The sequence below is a fragment of the Gorilla gorilla genome, chromosome 2, assembly GCF_029281585.2.
Source record: "Gorilla gorilla gorilla isolate KB3781 chromosome 2, NHGRI_mGorGor1-v2.1_pri, whole genome shotgun sequence".
Lineage (NCBI taxonomy): Eukaryota > Metazoa > Chordata > Mammalia > Primates > Hominidae > Gorilla > Gorilla gorilla.
Genome location: NC_086017.1, coordinates 202,324,454 through 202,345,724, shown reverse-complemented (window position 1 = coordinate 202,345,724; position 21,271 = coordinate 202,324,454). Strand labels below are relative to the sequence as shown.

The window sequence follows — 21,271 nt, the reverse complement described above, 5'->3', positions numbered from 1 at the left end:
ATTTTTTCTATTCAAATTTTACATCTGAGTTTACAAGAGCTTCTCTATTCCTTCTCTATGTAGAACTTCCAACAATGTCTTCTTCTAATACCTATATGGGTTCATCTATTTCTTCAGTCAAATCTCTGATGCATTTAGAATTTATCATAATGTATTGTTTGAGAATGAATTAATTGAATCTTTTTCCTCATATCCCAACACCACTTATTCAAACTATATTCTTTTACTTACTAATATGAGATGCTACTTTTTATACATTTTAAAGTTGCATATGAAATGGAGACTATGGAATTTATCTTCTGATCTGTCTACCTATCTATTTATGGGCAATGTTATTGTAAAAAAAAGACTATATGATATTTTAAAATATCTGGTAGGGCTCTTTTTTTCTGTTTCTTTTGCAGAGTTTTTCTGGCTATGCTAGCTTTTATTCTTTTAAATAAACTTTATAATCAACACTGATGGCACTTTTTATTAGAATTGTGTTAAGTTTGTAATTTAACTTAAGTGGAGCTGATATGTTTGTGCTTTTGAGTCTTTTGACTTAAGAACACAGTACGTGCCTGAACCATTAAATAAGATATTGGCTTTTGGGCTAAAATACAAACACACACATACATGTACACCATGTTTAAAAAGTGTTTCTCAGTTCTTCTTCTGTTGCACTTTCTTAGACATTAATAAATATTAGGTTTTGTCAAATACTTCTTCTGTCATCTACTGATAAAATCATATGACTTTTATCTATTGTTCTATTAATAAGAAATATTACATTAAATAATTACTAATATTAAATCATATTTACTTTCCTGGAATAAGCCCCCCTTGGTCAAGATGTATCCTTTTTTTAAAAGTGTTGTTGGATTCTATTTGCTAACATTTTATCTATGACTTTTTGTCGATATTCATATATGAAATAAGTCTAATGCTTCCTGTTTTGTAAGTACTGCACACTAACCAATTGCGCTACTGAAGCTCCTAAAATTTTCTGATTTATTTATTTGAATTAAATTTTATCTTTTGCAAAGTATTTTTAAAAATATTTTATTTTAGATTCAGGGTATATACATGTAGGTTTGCTACATGGGTTTATTGGGCGATGCTGGGGTTTGGGCTTTTAGTGAATCCATCACCCAAATAGTGAACATAATACTCAATAGGTAGTTCATCAACTCCTCTCTCTCCCCTTCCACCTTTTGTAGCCTCCAGGGTCTATTGTTTTCATCTTTATGCCCATGGGTACCCACTGTTTAGCTTCCACTTATAAGTGAGAACATCTAGTATTTGATTTCCTGTTTCTGCATTAATTCAGTTAGAATAATGGCCTCCGGCTGCATCCATGTAGCTGCAAAGAACATAATTTTCTTCTTTTTTATGGCTGTGTAGTATTCCATGGTGTCTATATACCACATTTTCTTTATCCAATCCACCACTGTTGGACACTTAGGTGATTCCATGACTTTACTATTGTGAATAGTGCTGCAATAAACATGATTTCCTTTTTTAAATGTAGTTTTTGTGATTTGGGAGTCAATATTACACTTGTTTCAGGAAATGAATTTGGAAATTTCCTTTTTAAAAAAAAATTCTCTGAAAAGATAAAGTACTATTGAAATTATTTGATAGCTTAAGATTTGGTAAAATTCTCCTGTGAAAATATCTGAATCTGGTACTTCTGTTGGCAAATTATTAAAATTAAAAAAAAAGGTAATTGGAGTGTATCTATTTGAACCAATGTTTATAAGTTGTATTTTTCTAACAATTTATTCATTTTTAAAGGTATTGAATTTGTTTATAGAGAACTGAGCACAGTACTTTCCTATTTTTTAAGTTCCTCTGTTGTAATGACTATTTCCATGTTGTCATTTCTAATTCTGTAAGTTTACTTTCTACTTTTTTCTTAATTAGGTAAGCCTGGCTTGTCTTTTTGTTGATACAATAAAAGCAGCTTTGCACTGATTTATTATATTTTATGTTGTGATTTATAAACTTGCTGATTTCGGTTTTCATCATTGTTAATTTTTACCTTACGCTTTTGTTCTGCTTATGTTGGTTTACTTTGCCGTTCTTTCTACATTTTTTTGCTGTAATGTTTGCATTATTTGTATTTTTGTTCTATTACTATCATGCTAGTTTTTATCTAATATTTTCTTTTTCTGCCCATCATATTGTATTTTTATTATTATTTTCAATAAAGCGTGAAATTTTATTTTGTATTCTTCTTTAAACAAATAGTATATGACATGGTTTGTATTTTCCAGGTAAGAGTGTCTTCTTGTTTTTGATTTTGTTATTAATTTCTAGTTTTACTATATTTCAGTTAGTGGTTGTTTTTGTAATATATCTATTCTTTGGAATTTTCTGAGGTTGGTTTGTTTTTCACCTAAGACATGGTAAATTTTATGAATGTTCCATATTCACTGGAAAATAAGTTATATTCTCTATTATTGTAGTTCAAACTTCAAAACAGATTTATAATGTACATTTTATGGGTTTTATGTTGTGTAGATCTTCTATAAATTTTGAATATATAATTGGTCTTGGATTTTAAACAATGAATTAAGGTCTTGTATTATTAATACGTTTCTTTTTTTTTTTTTTCTGAAACGGAGTTTCACTCTTGTTGCCCAGGCTGGAGTGCAATGGTGAGATCTCAGCTCACCGCAAACTCTGCCACCTGGGTTCAAGCGATTCTCCTGCCTCAGCAGCCCGAGTAGCTGTGATTACAGGCATGCACCACCACGCCTGGCTAATTTTGTATTTTTAGTAGAGACGGGGTTTTTCCATGTCAGTCAGGCTGGCATCCAACTCCCGACCTCAGGTGATCCACCCGCCTCAGCATCCCAAAGTGCTGGGATTACAGGTGTAAACCATGGCACCCGGCCTTATTAATACATTTCTTTCTATTTTCTGGCATTCTTTGTAGTTTCTCTTTGGTAAATGCTGTTGCACTGTTTTTCATTTTTAATTTATATTTTTTTCTGGTATCATTTGTCCATTCTTTTACTGTTATCCATCCTAAATCTTGTTATTTTTAATTGCATCTCTCAAATACAGAAAAGCATTGTATTTTCCTTTATCAGCAAGTCTGAAAACACTGGTATTTTAATAGGCAAGTTATATCCATTTACATTTATTGATATAATAGTTTTTTATCATATTTTAAAACTTACATATGAGTTTATTACATACAGGATGTCTCTGTATTCTATTTTATTGTGCTGTTTTTTTCATAGAGGAATTTTAGTTTTTATTCCTATGATTATTTTTGTATTAACATTTTATATAATAATCTTGCACCTCTCTGTTTTCAGTTTTTGTCTATTGTTATTTAGTACAAGACTTATAAAATTCAGTTTGTAATGTTTTCTTTCTTCTTCAGTCCCCAAGCATCTATTTGTTGTAATAATTTTTTATTTTCAGTTAATAGCCATGAAGCAATAAAATACTCATTCCACATTTTATGTACTATCACTGTTTTACCTGAAAGTTTGATGGTTGTGCTGTATCTGTTTTTTCAAACCGTGTACTATAACACATTCTCTTCCTTGCTACCATCATTTTACTTTGCTTTTAAAGTTAATGCTCACACCTACTTCTAACGGTGATATCTCTCCAGTCATTTGGCTTGCCCAAGGTAACTCATATATTAGCTTCCTCAGGATATGCTCATGGAAGGAATATTCCCTAAATTTTTGCATATTTATAATGGCTTATTTGTAGCTTTCATATGTGAAAATCTGTTCAGATGGCTATTAAATGCTTGCCAATTTCCCCTTTTTTCTTGTAAGCTGAGCTATATTTGATAGCTAGCTAGATAGATTATATCACCTAGGTAGTTTCTCATTATGGTACTTTCTAAATAAATTATTATGGCTTATTAGTTCATTCTCACACCGCTATGAAGGACATACCTGAGACTGGGTAATTTATAAAGGAAAGAATTTTAATTGACTCAGTTCCACAGGGCTGGGGAAGCCTCAGGAAACTTACAATCATGGTAGAAGGAGAAGCAAACACATCCTTCTTCACATGGTGGCAACAAGAAATGCAGAGCAAAAGGGAGGAAAAGCCTCTTATAAAATCATCAGATCTCATGAGAACTCACTCACTATCATGAGAACAGCAGCATGGGGGTAGCCACCCCCATGATTCAATTACCTCCCACTGGTCCTTCCCACAACACGAGGGGATCATGGGAACTAAAATTCAGGATAACGTTTGGATGGGGACACAGCTAAACCATATAATTCCATCACTGGCCCCTCCCAAATCTCACGTCTTCCCATTTCAAAACACAATCATCCCTTCCCAACAGTCCCACAAAATCTTAACTCATTCCAGCATTAACCTAAAAGTCCAAGTCCAAAGTTCATTTGAGACAAGGCAGTTCTCTTCTGCCTATGAGCCTGTAAAATCAAAAGCAAATTAGTTACCTCCTAGATAAAATGGTGGGGGACAGGCATTGGGTAAACACACCCGTTCCAAATGGGAGACATTGGTCAAAATGAAGTGGGAATGTAAATTAGTATAACAACTATAGAGAACAGTTTAGAGGTTCCTCATCTCCACCTGAGACCACCTCAGCCTGGACTTCATTGACCACATCACTATCAGCATTTTGGCTAAAGTCATTCAACAAGTCTCTAGGAAGTTCCAAACTTTCCCATGTTATCCTATCTTCCTCTGAGCCCTCCAAACTGTTCCAACCTCTGCCTGTTACCCAGTTCCAAAGCTGCTTCCACATTTTCAGGTGTCTTTATAGCAGCACCCCACTCTCTGTGGTACCTGTTCTTATGTTGGTATGAAGGACATACCTGAGACTGGGTAATTTATAAAGGAAAGCGGTTTAATTGACTCACAGTTCCACAGGGCTGGGGAGACCTTAGGAAACTTACAATCATGGCAGAAGGGGAAATAAACATGTCCTTCTCCACATGGTGGCAGCAAGGAGAAGAGCAGAGCGAAAGGGAGAAAGCCTCTTATAAAGCCATCAGATCTCGTGAGAACTCACTGACTATCACAGGAACTTCAGCACGGGGGTAACCACACCCATGATCAATTACCTTCCCCTGGGTCCCTCCTATGATACATGGAGATGATGGGAACTACAATTCAAGATGAGATTTCAATGGGGACACAGCCAAACCATATCATATGGTGAAGCTTCAATGTAAATTATATAGTATTTATGCAGTGTATATTTAGTATACTATAGTATTTATGCTATAATAAATTTATATATATTTATGTACAGCATTTATATATTGATTTATAGATAATTTAGTTGACCATGTTGCGATATCCAGGAGCCAAAGAAATAACATTTATTAGAAGGCACCATATTTTCTTCTCTAAAAGCTCAACTATTCTTTGGATGCCGATGTTCTTCTTTTTAAATTAGTTTTTAAACGTATATTTATTTTTGATATACTTACCCAGCCGTGGTGGTGCTGGAACATACGGTAGCTCAATTTTTAGTTTTCTGAGGAACGTCTAAACTGTTCTCTATGGTTGTTATACTAATTTACATTCCCACTAACAGTGTACTAGCATTCCCTTTTCTCTTCATCATTTCTTGTATTACAATTTGTTATAAATAATACTATGTTTTCAATTAGTATGTGATTTTTTTTGAGGTATGTAAACTATATTTTTCTCCTCTTTTTCACCAGAACCTAACATAGTACCCAGAACCTAACATAGTACCCAGAACATAGTGGAACTAATTTCTATTTCTCTAGTTAAAGTAGGGTCTAAATTTCAAAATATAGGAGAGGATTATTTTTCACATACATGTAGTCTAAGTTATGGTCTTCAAATGATGATTTTATTTTCTAGTGTAGCTTTGAGAATCTTTCAGAACAGAGGTATAGCAAATTGCGACAAGTATCCTGATAATCATTTAGCATAAAAAACCAGGGAACCAGGAACAAGAATGAAAAGTCCCAGGTCTCTAAGTATTAAGAAAGATGGTAGCAAAGGATGTGAAAAGGAATACAAGAAGAAATGAGGTTCCAGATTATGAAATTCCTTGTAGGCCTTGCAAAGGAGTTTGACTTTTGTACTGTAAGCAATGGATAACATTTCACACAGACTTTTGTTTTAGATGATTAGCCTGCTGGCCGAGTACAGGATACGCCGGTGATAAAGGGGTGGTGATGGTGGTGGAGGTAGAGATGAGGAAAGAGTGGAGAAAGAATAAATGTTTAAAAAATTTAATAATTTAGGCCAGAATTAGAAAAGCCTTAATGAAGAGTGATATTCTGGAGATATTTAATATGTAAAGCAAACAGTTTTTAGAGAATTTAGTGAGAAATGTTCAGGATGAACTAAAGGAATCTTGGTCAATTTCCCAGATTCCTGTCTATGGTACTTGTGTCGTCTTTTGTGCCACTTCTAATATGAAATGTACAGTATGAAGAACAGATATTGAAGGGGTAGAAAATGAACTAAGTTTGGAATGATTACTTTAAATTACTGACATAAAGGGATATTTCACTACTCTAAATCCGTAATTAGCATTCTATGAAGCACTTACATTTGATTATCTCATTTGAATTTTATGGAAGCAAGTAATTATTCTCACTTTATGCATAAATAAGCTGAGGATCAGAGAGGATAAGATACTTTACAAGTCACATAGAAAGAAACAGAAATTTGACAGAAACACATGCGTTCTGACTCCACGTTCTGAGAACTTGTCACTCAGATTCATTCACACAATTTGGAACGGTTTGTATCACAGGTAAAAACCAAAGGGTATTCCTGTTACCTCTAGTAAATGGAAAACTCAATTCACCAGAACATTTATACCACTGAGCATACATTTTGCATCACCTCCCAAATGCAGTAATGTCTTATAATAACTGCTTTATATCTGCATAAGACAGAATCTTTCTTAGGAAACATGACAAAAATGCTAAGGCACACTGCGGCAGTCATTTTGCTCCCTAAACAGTTATTTAGAAAACTGTATTATTAAACCTACATATTAGCTAACATGCCATCAAATCTGTTTATATACAAGGTTTTCACTGTATTTTTCATGTGGAATTCTCTCTGATTTAGAATCCAGAAGGAAATAATTAGAAAATAGAAACTTTCTTTTTCTGAGTTCACTTACCTCTGTTTACCTTTGTGATCTACAGAGCCAGCTGAGAGTCTGTCAAGGGGAGACCCAAAACCAGAGAAACTCCTTTTCTTCTTTGTCTCAATCACATCATTTTCTAGGGACACCAATTCATCAAGAAGCAAGAGTTTTGCTGTCAGGTCAGTGGCTGATTTCTCTTCCCTGACTGTGGGTGTTGACTGCACATCTATGACTCCAGAATCAAAGGCCTATAAAGCAGAGAAAGGCGATTCCATTAATTTAGACAAAGAGACTCCAAGTATGTACATATGCATCTGGCTTTTGCTACTGTTAGCTGACATACTCATCATGTAACATTTTATAATTTTTTTTGAGACAAAGTTTTGCGCTTGTTGTCAAGGTTGGGGTACAATGGCGTGATCTCGGCTCACTGCAATGTCCACTTCCCAGGTTCAAGCAATTCTCCTGCTTCAGCTTCCCAAGTAGCTGGGATTACAGGCGCCTGCCACCATGCCTGGCCAATTTTTTGTATTTTTAGTAGAGATGGGCTTTCACCATGTTGGCCAGGCTGGTCTCGAACTCCTGACCTCAGGTGATCCACCCACCTTGGCCTCCCAAAGTGCTGCGATTACAGGTGTAAGCCACAACACCTGGCCTTAGAATTTCTTATGAAGTTATTTTCCATAGAGAGTGCTAGATCTTTGGGGACTGAAACACATAGAAGAGGGATATAACGAAGGGAAAAAATAAAACAAGAAAAGAAAAGAAAAACTTCTGGAATCCTTTAAAATTTAGCATATTTACGGATCATTTTTTCAGATTCTGTTTCAGCAACAACTTCATCCTTCCTTATCGTTCCCATAGTGCTTTATCTATATACCTCTTTCATCACTGCACTTACTATTTTTTGCCTTGTGCCAGGTTGGTTACAGTATATTTGTATTTGTTATTAGTCAATGACTTTGTCTAATTAGTCTTTCATTTACTTTATTTAATGCTTCATCTCATATTTTGCTCATAGTTAGTATTCAACAAATTTCTGATGAATATTTATTAAATGAATTCCCAACCAAATCTCATTCTATTTTTTTTTACCATTCATTCATTCTTTACTAACTCAAGCCATTACTAATCCAGTATGTGCTAGGTTCTGCATTGGACATGAAGGATACAAAAATAAAAATTTAGTCTCTGTGTCTAAGCATCTCACCATCTCTATCCCTGTGATTTATTAACAAATACTAGCGTCTGCAATGTGTCTGAGATATCCCAATAACTTTGTGCCCCATGTAAAATTTCTTGTTTGTTTCTTACACATATTGCCACTTTGTACTTCATCCAAATCATAAATGTAGAGCTGTCCAGTTTGTGAAGTCTGTCTTTTCCTCTCTGAGGCCCAATGGCAGCATTTCTTAAATGCTCCTATTAACAATCTTGAGTCATTCTGTAGTCCCACAAATACTGCTTTTTTTCTAAGATCGTGAGAATATTCCCATGAGGGAAAAATTTTTTTGCTCTGGGGAATCTCTTCCCTTCCCACTTTTAGTCATTCTTCCATGTGCCAGACTGTTGGTCTTGGTTTTGATTTTTCTTCACTTTCTGTTTTTCTTCTAAGATTATTCCTTCTATTGTCTTTTGATATGGTTTGGCTGTGTTCCCATCCAAAATATCATCTTGAATTGTAATCCTCATACTCCCCAAATGTCAAAGGAGAGATCAGGTGGAGGTAATTGAATTATGGGGGCAGTTTCTCTCATGTGGTTCTTGGGATTGTGAGTGAGTTCTCATGAGAGCTGCTGGTTTCATGTGTTTGGCGGTTCCTCCTGCATTCATTCTTCCTGCTGCCTTGTGAAGAAGGTGCCTTGCTTCCCCTTTGCCTTCCACCATGATTGTAAGTTTAACGAGGACTCCCAAGCCATGCAGAACTGTAAGTCAATTAAACCTCTTTCCTTTATAAATAACACACTGTTGGGCAGTTCTTTATAGCAGTATGAAAATGGACTAATACAGTAAATTGTTACCACAGAGAGTGGGGTGTTGCTATAAAGATACCCAAAAATGTGGAAGCAACTTTGGAAATGGGAAATAGGCAGAGGTTGGAACAGTTTGGAGGGCTCAGAAGAAGACAGGAGGACGTGGGAAAGTTTGAAACTTCCTAGACACTTGTTGAATAGTTTTTACCAAAATGCTGATAGTTTTATGGACAATGAAGTCCAGGCTGAGGTGATCTCAGATGCAGATGAGGAAATTGTTGGGAACTGGAGCAAAGGTGACTGTTGCTATGCTTTATCGAAGAGCCTGGCAGCATTTTGCCCTGGCCCTAGAGATCTTTGGAACTTTGAACTTGAGAGAGATGGTTTAGGGTATCTGGCAGAAGAAATTTCTAAGCAGCAAAGCATTCAAAATATGAGCTGGTGCTCTTAAAAGCATTCAGTTTTATGTAATCACAAGGAGATGGCTTGAAATACGAAGTTATGTTTAAAAGGGAAGCAGAGCAAAAAGTTTGGAAAATTTGCAGCCTGATGATGCAATAGAAATGAAAAACCCATTTTCTGGGGAGAAATTTAATCCAGCAGCAGAAATTTGCATGAGTAACTAGGAGCCAAATGCTAATTGCTAAGACAATGGGGAAAATGTCTCCATGGCATGTCAGATGTCTTCATGGCAGCCCCTCCCATCACAGGCCCAGCGGCCTAGGAGGGAAAAATGGTTTAATAGGCCAGGCACTGGGCCTTGCTGCTTTATGCAGTCTTGGGACTTGGTGCCTTGCATCCCATCTGTGGCTAAGGGGGCCAACATACAGATAGGGTGTTCTTTCAGAGGGTTTAAGCCCCAAGCCTTGGTGGTTTACACTGGTTTACACATGTTTGGGGGCCTGCTGGTACATTGAAGTAAATAATTGAGTTTGGGGAACCTCTGCCTTGATTTCAGAGGATGTGTGGAAATACCTGGATGTACAGGCAGAAATTTACTAAAGGGGTGGAGCCCTCATGGAGGACCTCTGCTAGGACAGTGCAGAAGAAAAATGTGGGGTCGGAGCCCTGACACAGAATCCCCACTGTGGTACTGCCCAGTAGAGCTGTGAGAAGTGGGCCACAGTACTCCAGGCCCCAAATTGGATAGCTCCACCGACAGCTTGCACTGTGCATCTAGAAAAGCCACAGACACTCAATGCCAGCCCATGAAAGCTGCTGAGAGTGGGGCTGTACCCTGCAAAGCCTCAGGGGCAGAGCTGCCCAAGACCATGGGAACCTACCTCTTGCATCAGCATGACCTGGATGTGAGACACGGAGTCAAAGGAAATGGTTTTGGAATGATCTCCAAAGGTTTAATAACTGCCCTGTAGGATTTCTGATTTGCATGGGGTCTGTGGCCCCTTTGTTTTGGGCAATTTCTCCCATTTGGAGTGGGTTTATTTGCCCAATGTCTGTACCCCCACTGAATCTAGGAAGTAACAAACTTACTATTGATTTTACAGGCTCACAGGTGGAAGGAACTTGCCTTGTCTCAGATGAAACTTTGGACTTGACTTTTTGGTTAATGATGGAATAAGTTAAGACTTTGGAGGACTGTTGGGAAGGCATGATTGTGTTTTGAAATGTGAGGACCTGAGATTCGGGAGGGGCAAGTGGCAAAATGATATGGTTTGGCTGTGACCCTACCAAAAATCTCATCTTGAATTGTAATCCCCATAATCCCCACATGTCAAAGGAGAGACCAGGTGGAGGTGATTGAATCATGGGGATAATTTCTCCCATGCTGTTCTCATGATAGTGAGTTCTCACAAGATCTGGTGGTTTTATAAATGTTTGGTAATTCAGTCTCCTTCCTGCCACCTTGTGAAGAATATGCCTTTCTTCATCTTCACCTTCTGCCATGATTGTAAGTTTCCTGAGGCATCCCCAGCCATGCAGAACTATAAGTCAATTAAATCTCTTTCCTTTATAAATTACCTAGTCTTGGGCAGTTTTTTGTTGTGTTGTTTTGAGACAAAGTCTCACTCTGTTGCCCAGACTAGAGTCCAGTGATTTGATCTCGGCTCACTGCAACCTCTGCCTCCCAGGTTCAGGTGATTCTCCTGCCTCAGCCTCCTGATTAGCTGGGATTATGGGTGGTCACCACCACACCCAGCTAATTTTGCATTTTTGGTGGAGATGGAGTTTCACCATGTTGGACAGGCTTGTTTTGAACTCCTGACCTCAAGTGATCCACCTACCTTGGCCTCCCAAAGTGCTGGGATTACAGCCATGAGCCACCACACCTGACCAAGTAGTTCTTCATAGCAGTATGAAAATGGACTAATACATTTTTCTGTTCTCTTCATTTTCTCCAGTAGAACAAAAGAGTAGCATTTTCAAGCCTTTTAATCATTGACTCAAGCAAGTCTCTTTTAAAATAGTTGTAGCCTGGTGTACAAACTGAAAGCTATTGAGCCTCCTGTTTCCTTATACAGTCATATGTGCCCTAAGTCTCGTCAGTTCTTGCAGGACAATCTCTCTTCTGGCTGCTATTTTTGATTCCCATCAGTGGTGTTTTTTTGTTGCTGTTTTTTTTTTTTTTTTTTTTTTTTTTTGAGATGGAGTCTCACTCTGTTAACAGGCTGGTGCGATCTTGGCTCACTGCAACCTCTGCCTCCCAGGTTCAAGTGATTCTCCTGCCTCAGCCTCCCAAGTAGCAGGGACTACAGGCGCCCACCACCACGCCCAGCTAATTTTTGGATTTTTAGTAGAGAGAGGGTTTCACCATGTTGGCCAGACTCTTCTCCAAATCTTGACCTCTGGTCATCCAAGTGGTGACTTTAAATGAAGTCCTCTTTACTGCTTAGTGTACTCCTTTAATCACCTTACAATTTGCTTTGATACCTCCCATCGCTCTCTTCTCTATTTCACCCATAATACTGTTATAAAGTTAGTTATCCCCAATACCACTTTTGTCATATAAAAAGAAAATTACAAATCTTTCACAGTTCTTTATTACTTATAGCACAAATCCCACAATATGGTTTCAAACTACTCCTGAGATCTTAGCTTCTGTCACTTCCTTATATAATCCTGATAACATAGAAACTGGAGGTGGGAAGGATGCAAATGACCAGAAAGAAACCCTAAAGGAGATAAACCTTCAAAGGGTAAAGAATTTTTTATCTTTCAAAGCATCCTCCAAAAATATGCTTTTATTCTTCCAACTAACACACACTAAACAATCTTTTTTTAAGAAATATCTTTAATCTTAAAAAACAAACTTTTAGAAAACTTGTCCTTTAATATAATGCTTTTCAGACTCTCACTTTACACTATTTAAGAAACACAAAGAACATGTTTCTAATAAGATCAAATAAACTAATTTTTCTCCTTGTGATGCCCTCACATTTCTTTTTCTTTGTACTTTAGTCATAGCACCAAGAAAATATTTGTACTGTAATTAAAAGTTTGAACAAAACTACTCAAATTTTGGCATGCAAACCACTTCAAATTTTACATAAAAGTCCTTCATTCTGACATAACTGATTCAATTAAATATGGCTATAATAATGGATTTTCTCTTAAAGCTTTTTTTGTTCAAGGAATTCAAGTCTTTGTTCTTAAGTTTCTTTCCACGTTTAGATAACTGGCTTGCTCCGACTCCTCTGTGAGGAGAAGATCGTGATTACTGCTCTTTTCATTTCAAGTTCACAACCTTGAATGGCATGTTGGCAATAAAAAGAAGACAATAAAAAACTACCGATTTTCTTGATTTTGTGTTATTTCTCTATTTTATTTTGTGTACATTTTCTTATTGGTAGCTGCACCTCCTTCTTACTCTAGTAGAAATGAAATGTTTACAAAAGAGTCAAAAAATAGGCCGGGCGTGGTGGCTCACGCCTGTAATCCCAGCACTTTGGGAGGTTGAGGCGGGCAGATCACAAGGTCAGGAGTTCAAGACCAGCCTGGCCGATACGGTGAAACCCTGTCTCTACTAAAAATACAAAAATTAGCTGGGCGTGGTGGCACACGCCTATAATCCCAGCTACTTGGGAGGCTGAGGCAGGAGAATCGCTTGAACCTGGGAGGTGGAAGTTGCAGTGAGCTGAGATCACGCCACTGCACTCCAGCCTGGGGGACAGAGTGAGACTCGGACTCAAAAAAAAAAAAAAAAAAAAAGAAAAAGAAACGTTTACAAAAGAATATATATGTAATATATAAATATATACATTATATTTATAAAATATATATTCTATATAAAATATATAAGATGATATATAAATATGTAAATTATATTTACGTATATGAAATATATTTTAATATATATTCTTTTATATACAAACATGTCATTTATAAAGCATGTCAAACATGTATATTTATTTCTGTAAGCTAGTTTCCATTACCTCTGTTGTTGTTACACCTACTGAGAGGACTTTTCCTGAGCTCCACAGTGTCAGTGTCACAGCCAGGATGAAATGTGCACTTGCCAATCTCCAGTCCAGCATCTAAGGGTTACATATGTCATAGTTAGCATTGATTCGTTTGGAATGTAAAGACAAAAAACAGAAGTTCCTAAAAGGACTGTTAGAGGCAAATGTTAAGCCAAATTATTCAGCTTCAGTATATTTGAGTGCATCTCTACAAAACGTAAATAATACTTAATAGAAGCTGTCCATCTCCCAGAACGAATTCTGTCAAGGTTTCTTTTCCATGGAGACCCTGGATTAGGGTTGTACAGCTATAATAATAATTTAATTCAAACTGACCCACAATCTGAGAAATGCAGGTAATGTAACTATTTTTTTACTGTCAGACCTAGAGATTACAACATTATATATGTAACTGAGGAGAAATTTGTAACAGTGGTAAGGCATTAGAGCATAAGTCCTGATTGGTCTGTGGTGAACCAGGGAGACTGTAGTGTCTAAAAATATTTAAATTCAAAATTTCAAAACACCCACCATCCATTAGGAGAATTTCTTTATGTCCTTGTATCATGTCAGGATTTCATAAGCAAGATTCAAAATTGTTTTTAAAAAACTATGTTTTTATATCAAAATTAAAAAATTACATATTAAATAAAATAAAAAATCAAAAGACAAATTACTTAATGGAAGATATATTCAATATATACATGATATGTGTACAATATATACATAAAAGAAAGATCAGCATTTGGAAAATGTAAATGAACCCTTTAAATAGAACTTTAAAGATAGACACAAATTAAATAAAAATGGGCCAAAGTTATGAACACACATTCATAGAAAAGAGGAGAACTGAATGGACAAAACCTTCCACAATACATACACTTTCTTTAATTCAAATAAAAATAGAAGTAAAATGCCATTTTACACACATTAGATTGGCAAAAATTGGTCCACCTTGCAATGTTAGAATGGTTTTAGGAAAAAAAATTCTGGTGGAGTTGAAAATGAATCTAATCATTTGGAGAAAATTGGGCGCTTTACAAAAAAGTTGAAAATGCTTATCTCTTACCTAGGACACATTTATTTCACTTCTAGGTATGTGTATATTACTGAGAAACTGTCAATGTTTATATGCAACATGTATCTGAAAGTTCATAGCCTCATGGTATATAGTAGCTAAAAATTGGAATCAACCTAGTGCCCCATTCAAGAGAAAATAGATTAATTGAGATTTATTCAGATTACTGATTTAAATTAAGTAAATGACTTAAATACATATTTACTGTTAAAACAAATAACTTAAATGTATGTTTGTCTGTATGCATGGATTTCAAAAAACAGTTTTGTGGAGAAACGGAAAGTATAGAACAATACATGACATTATACCATTTACTGAAATTGTAAATGCCCAAAGCAATATCATATATTTTGGAACATATACATATAAAATATAAACCAATGGAACTTGATTCATGATTATGATTACCTCTGCAGAGATGAAAAAGTGAGTAAACTTATAGAAAAAACATAAGGGAATCACTTTTTAATCTATATGTATTTTAAAGCAAATATGTAAAAATCTTACACGTGTTAATTCTGGGTAGTGAGCACAAAGATGTGTCTGACGTTTTAGATTAAAAAGCCACTATCCAGCCAACTGAAGCTCATCTATGGCCTACATCAGGCTGACCTGCTGCTAGTTTGACTACTGGAAGTTACAAAACTGTAGGTAAAATGGGGCATTGCTCTACTCAGGGAAGATCGTGGAGTATGAGCTAGAACAAAGTAGGCATGAACCCAAGGTTTGCCGCTTAGTACATGGCAATGGGAAAGCCTTCCAACTTCATCCTTTATGAATGAGAAGTCTCAAGAAACTCTATTTTCTTAAAAAAAAGTCATTTGGAAAACCTTCTGGGGGTAAAGAGCAAATGGGTGCTAGAATGCAATCTGTAAGATTGGATTTGAGTCATGTTTTTGCTTTAGTATCAGTGTAACCTTGAATAAGTATCATTTTACCCTACTTAAGCTTCATTTCTACTTTTTGTGAAATGAGAAGTAATTCCCATCTCAAAAGAGCTTTGAGAGGATTGAATCGATTCATGCATACCCCTTCTCATTTACTATTTATAATCTGTAAGTGAAAGAATATGAGGCATCACTAAATAGTTCCTTAATAACTACATTTGTTTTGGTGTGACCCAGGATTTTTTTTGACATTTTCTTGAAAAATTGTTACTGTGGCTCTTTCCTTGCCCCCAAAGTGTTTGCACAGAGGCAGAGGCTCGGGTGCGTGCCACTGCTAACGCACTGCCGTGGGTTGCCTCCAGTGTTGGAGGCGGGGCCTGGAGGGAGACCACTGGATAATGGAGGCAGATTTTCCCTTTGGTGCTATTCTCTCCTGAGAGTGAGTTATCGCGAGATCTGATTGTTTAAAGTGTATAGCACCTCTCCTCTCTTTTTCCTCCTGCTCTGGCCATGTGAAGACGTGCCTGCTTCCCCTTTGCTTTCCAGCACAATTTTAAGTTTCCTGAGGCCTCCTCAGCCATGCTTCCTGTACGGCCTGTGTAACTGTGAGCCAATTAAACCTCTTTTCTTATAAATTACCCATTCTCAGGTATTTCTTTATAGCAGTGTGAGAATGGACTAATACAGGTAGCTGCCATAAAACTGACAGAGAGGGAAGACCCTGACAAGTGGTTGATTGCAGTTGTGCAGCAGTTAAGGTCTATGGCAAAGAATTTTAGGCCTAGGATGTCTTCAAAGAGTATTTCAAACGCAAGAAATGGAAAAAAAAAAAAAAAAACTTTGGCCCACATTCCTAAAAAAAAACAACAAAAAACAACTTGTCACTATGAAACAGTGTAGATTTTAATAATAAATGTTACATGCTGGTATGTGAACAAATGTTTTATGTAAACAGAATAGTACCTGTATTAACTATGTCGGTTAAGACTTGAAAGGGAGATACAATATTTTAGCACTGTCTATAACATTTATTTATCAAATATAATTTTGACATGTAATGTTTAAAATAGTTGTTCATTTTGACACCAATTAATCTATTTCAGAATCTTGTCTCATAACGCTGGTTACTAGCAGCTTCTCTGTATTCCATTCTTTTCTAGAAGGGAGCAATAAATTCTCTCTGTGTTCTCTTTTCGCTAACTTGATATTTGAACTGAGATTTTCTGTAAACATAAAAACAAAACCAGTAAATCATGACTATGTCTCTAAACTGGGAAAATAACCAATAAGAATGCAATAGTTATCTGATGAAAATACCAACCAAAACCTGCATTAGTGATTACTTTAGGAAGCCAGCCACTTAATTGTATTCTTTTTCTCCTGATTTTGCTGATGTCTCTTTGACTTTACATAAAGGAGGATGTACTAAGAACATAACTGTATTTTAAAAATGATTTCATATTTCCGATATATCTTTTTTATTTATTTATTTTTGTGACGGAGTTTCACTCTGTTGCTCAGACTGGAGTGCAATGGTGCAATCTCAGCTCACTGCAACCTCTGCCTCCCAGGTTTAAGCGATTCTCCTGCCTCAGCCTCCTGAGTAGCTGGGATTACAGGTGCCCACCACCACGCCCAGCTAATTTTTTGTATTTTTGGTAGAGACAGAGTTTCACTGTGTTGACCAGGCTGCTCTGGAACTCCTGACCTCAGGTGATCCACCTGCCTCAGACTCCCAAAGTGCTGGGATTATAGGCGTGAGCCACCACGTCTGGCCTGATATATCTTTTTAAAAGAAACTGTTGTCCCATTTAATCAAAGACAAACTACAATTCTTTATGTTTTCCTTTCTTGCTTTTTATCATAAAAATAGGTTTCAAATGTGAAAATTGCCCAAATTTATATGTCTTTCCATGTGGATTTCCTTTAACTATTTTTATGTACATTTCACTAACCAGGTTTCTTCTCATCTCTGTAATTTTATAAATGGCACAGGATGACGAGTGTTTACAATATTGATGATTATGTCTGAGGTATATATTTTTGTGCTTGGGTGTATATAGGAAAAAATCATGATGTATCATCTTACAGATAACCACATCCTGATTATTTGGATAAGGAGATGTAAAAATAAATGCTGAGTTTAAATACACACATTTAATGGTTTAAAGCCATGCTTGTAGCCAGTTAACCAAAAGGCCAAGTTCCTAAATATGGCATTTGGTACACTAATGAAAACAAACACCCTGGCACCTGCCATACAAAAGACATTTGATTAACTAGTTGAAACTTGATTGCTGCAAAATTAGAAACGGAGGAAATTATAGGGAGGAAAGGAAAAGTCTAAGTTCAGCCCCATTTTCCTATTTTTGTTGATAGTGGATAAATATAGCCCATGATTTAAAATCTCTTAGGCACCATGTATACTCTAGATCACAGAAAGTTCAGTGAAAGGGTGTTCATTGACTGCGTGAATACACCAAAGTAAAGGTGTTTGCATTTTTTTAGCACATCATTATTTAAAAGTAATTTTTGAGTAATATTTCTCTGGATAGTGTGGAGTTTCAAAAGAAACAGCAACCATGGAATCCGCCTTATAAGAAGATTATCTCTGTACGTCCTTCATTTTTTAGACAATTGGACTATTATGTGTTTTGACGTTTTAAATAATTCTGCTGAATAAACAAATGTCTTATGTTGTATAACATCTTATGCTTTATTTTAAGGACTTTCCACATGTAAGAATTGATTATACCCTGAAAGGATCTTTCAAACTGGCTAGAATGATGGTATATGGAATAACGCAGTGAGGTATAAAGTTTTGTCAGGAGGTATAAAATTTTGTCATTTATGTTTGGGATATATTGTATATTTTTAAAGAGGTGTTAGAGTTCCCATTCACATTAAAGGCTCTGAAATTCCAGCAATAAAGAAAAACTGGCTTAATTATATTTAAACTAGAGTTCAATAAGAAGCCTGTTAAGATGAAGAAAGATGTTTTTATTAGTAGGAATCAGTGTTGCAATGAGCTATTTTTATTGTGAAAAAAGTCTCTCAAGTGGGCTGGGGTAGAAAAAAAGAGATTGAAAATTATTGATCTACAAAAGAAAGAGCAAACTTCTATGAGATGTGTAAATGTTAGAGATGGTTAGGCTGAAAAAGAGAAGCAATGTAAGCCAGTATCTGATCTCATGCACCTATTAATCAATAAGACTTTAAAACTATCTGCTTGTGAAGTCTGGTGTTGAACAACAACAACAAAAAATCAGGTGTAAAGGACATTTCAACCTGCAAATTTATGATTAACATCTGACTTATGGATAGTTGATCCAACAATTAGAAATTCACAAAGGTACTAGGTTTGTGAGTAAATCTTGATATTGTCCAGGAATTTTTAATTATTTACCCTAATACCTTGATTGGAAATACTCAAAATAGACTCCAGTCTCCTCTGAACAAAAATTTAAAATAAAGGACTTAATTAAAGGATTTACAAACTAATTCAACGGCTACATTTTCTTTACTTTCTCTTCTCACCGCGACAGAGCACATACATTTAAGAGATTTAGCAGGATATTTTATAAAGGGGCCTTAGTTCTGACACCATGAAATGACCATGCGTGCCTGCCGACAACACCGCCTAAAATCTTCTCCCATTGAAATAATGGTGTTCTTCCAGGCAAGTCGTGAGTCAGCTTGGCTCATAAGTGAGTCTGTAAAACATAATACGTTCCTCAGGTTACCCTTTACCCACTCCATTAAGTTATAAACACTCAGGAATAATAAATGACAGAGTGACAATAATTTTTTATCTTAGAAAAAGGCCTAAAAGGGACAGTGCTTAACACAAAGTCTGCATAGCTCGCTGTAATGGAAAAAAGACCTGATGCAAGAGTTGTGAGACTCAGGCTCTTCATTGCCTCTGTTGCTATTTAGTGATGTGATGTTGGGCAAACACTTTCCTCTCTAGACCAAGTAAAATGCAGATGGTCAAACTGACCTCTAATGTTGCTTCTGGCTTTTAAAGCTCACTGGTGAAGCTGGCTATTTTCTGGTAAAAGTGCAGACACTTAACATGTAGGTAATGAGAATAGTGCAGATTTAGCTAGGAAAACTGACTGGATGAGTTCCTCAAATCAGCCAAAGTTTATGCAAAAAATTGCATCTAGGCTGTGACAGAAATATTTTCCTCTTTCACTTTCAGTATTTTTAAAATTAGGTATTTCTAGCTGAAAAGAAAGAATCTCCAAATCTTTGATTTTGGGATGTCATTTATGGTAAGACATTCCAATTTTTAAGAACATGTTAAGAAAAAACAATGCTACCAATTAAATTGATACGCTTATCAAATGTAAGACTAATTCCAATTTCAGAGATGTTAAGTGTGAGGCAAAATTGATGACATATGGTAATATATTTATTTTAAAATGTTTACTTAGGATTTTTTTTTTTTTTTTTTTTTGAGATGGAGTTTCGCTCTTGTTGCCCAGGCTGGAGTGCAGTGGCACGATCTTGGCTCACTGCAACCTCCGCTTCCCAGGTTCCAGCAAGATTCTCCTGCCTCAGCCTCCTGAGTAGCTGGGATTACAGGCCCTGCCACCGTGTCCAGCTAAGTTTTGTATTTTTACTAGAGACAGGGTTTCGCCATGTTGGCCAGGCTGTTCTCGAATTCCTGACTTCAGGTGATCCACTCCCTTCAGCCTCCCAAAGTGCTGAGATTGCAGGCATGAGCCAGTGTGCCAGGCCTTACTTAGGATTTTTTTTCTTACTTCTCTTTTTTTTCCTATCATGCATAAGTCAGTATGCTCATTTCCCTACCCTTTCAAAACAAAAATTGTTAGAACTGAGGTTCCAGATGCCACAGAATGCAGTTATATCCTCTCTTTTAAGCTGAGAGAAAGAAAGACTTGTATGATATTTAACTTGGTTATCAGATAGAAATGTTGCAAGTAACATAAATAATATTAATAATTTAAAAATAATTGAGTACTACTCTCCTGCATTTTGAATTAACAGTCTGTCAAGACAAAATAATCATTTGAATATTTTCTCAGTAATCATGATCTTAATTTTAGTAGATATAAAATTGGTGAAGACAAAATACGAATTTTTGATAATAAGAATTTTCAGATCTCTACAACCTCCACCAGCATCACAAATGTGTGGGATATTAGTGAAGGTTTTATATACATATATATATATATATTTTTTTTCACTTGACGTGACTCCAAAAATTCTCTGTCAATGAAAGAATAAATATTCAAAAAAATATTCAAAACTCTTTCAGACAATATACAGATATTCAGCATTATGCTGGGGAAAAACTCAGGCTCAGACTTGAAGGACAGGAATAAGAGGTTTAGCTGTGCTCCTTAATGGGCTAATGATCTTGAACAAGACTCTAAAATATTCAAAACTGTCTAATGAAACTGATTTTCTTCACAAAATGTAAGTTATTTAACTTTAGTTAATCTTAATTTACAAACAGCACAAATTATGGAATTGGCTTAGAGTTCAAATAAAGAAATAAGCCTTTTAAGTTTATATTTAATATTGTTTCCTAAAAATATATGAGGATATAAATTTATCTGTGAGACAACTACACCATTTTAATTTGTATTTTATTATAACTAAAAACTTTACAATGGAAACTAAAATAGTATGTAGAAACACTTTGTAAACTCTAAGATAATTTGAAAATATTATGTTTTAAAACATAATTTAAAAAATTGTTTTGAAGTGATTGTTATGAAGCTGAAGGCAGATGTTTGAAGCCAAATTTTTTCTACGAACACAAAATTTACACCCAACGGTCACTTAGG

At 35.8% G+C, this 21,271-nt stretch overlaps 2 protein-coding genes across 8 annotated transcripts in view; one reads left to right on the top strand and one right to left on the bottom strand.

Annotated features, from left to right (window-relative positions):
• UTS2B (urotensin 2B) overlaps positions 1-7,236 on the top strand; it is a 117,130-nt gene extending 109,894 nt beyond the window's left edge. For both annotated transcript variants that reach the window (XR_010133028.1, XR_010133029.1), the window contains exon 8: positions 7,152-7,236. The gene's annotated coding sequence lies outside the window, so the exon portion shown is untranslated. The remainder of the gene's footprint in view (positions 1-7,151) is intronic.
• The window catches only part of OSTN (osteocrin), a 276,583-nt gene that overhangs the window by 38,471 nt on the left and 216,841 nt on the right, over positions 1-21,271 (bottom strand). For 4 of the 6 annotated variants that reach the window (XM_055382159.2, XM_055382157.2, XM_055382158.2 and 1 more), the window contains 2 exons: positions 13,458-13,559; positions 7,127-7,341 (listed from right to left, as the gene is read on the bottom strand). In XM_055382159.2, coding sequence (XP_055238134.2) covers positions 7,127-7,341; positions 13,458-13,559 — 317 coding nt within the window. Of the gene's footprint in view, positions 1-7,126; positions 7,342-13,457; positions 13,560-19,003; positions 19,163-21,271 lie in introns of all 6 variants that reach the window. The other 2 variants (XM_055382160.2, XM_063704468.1) reach the window with 1 other exon arrangement.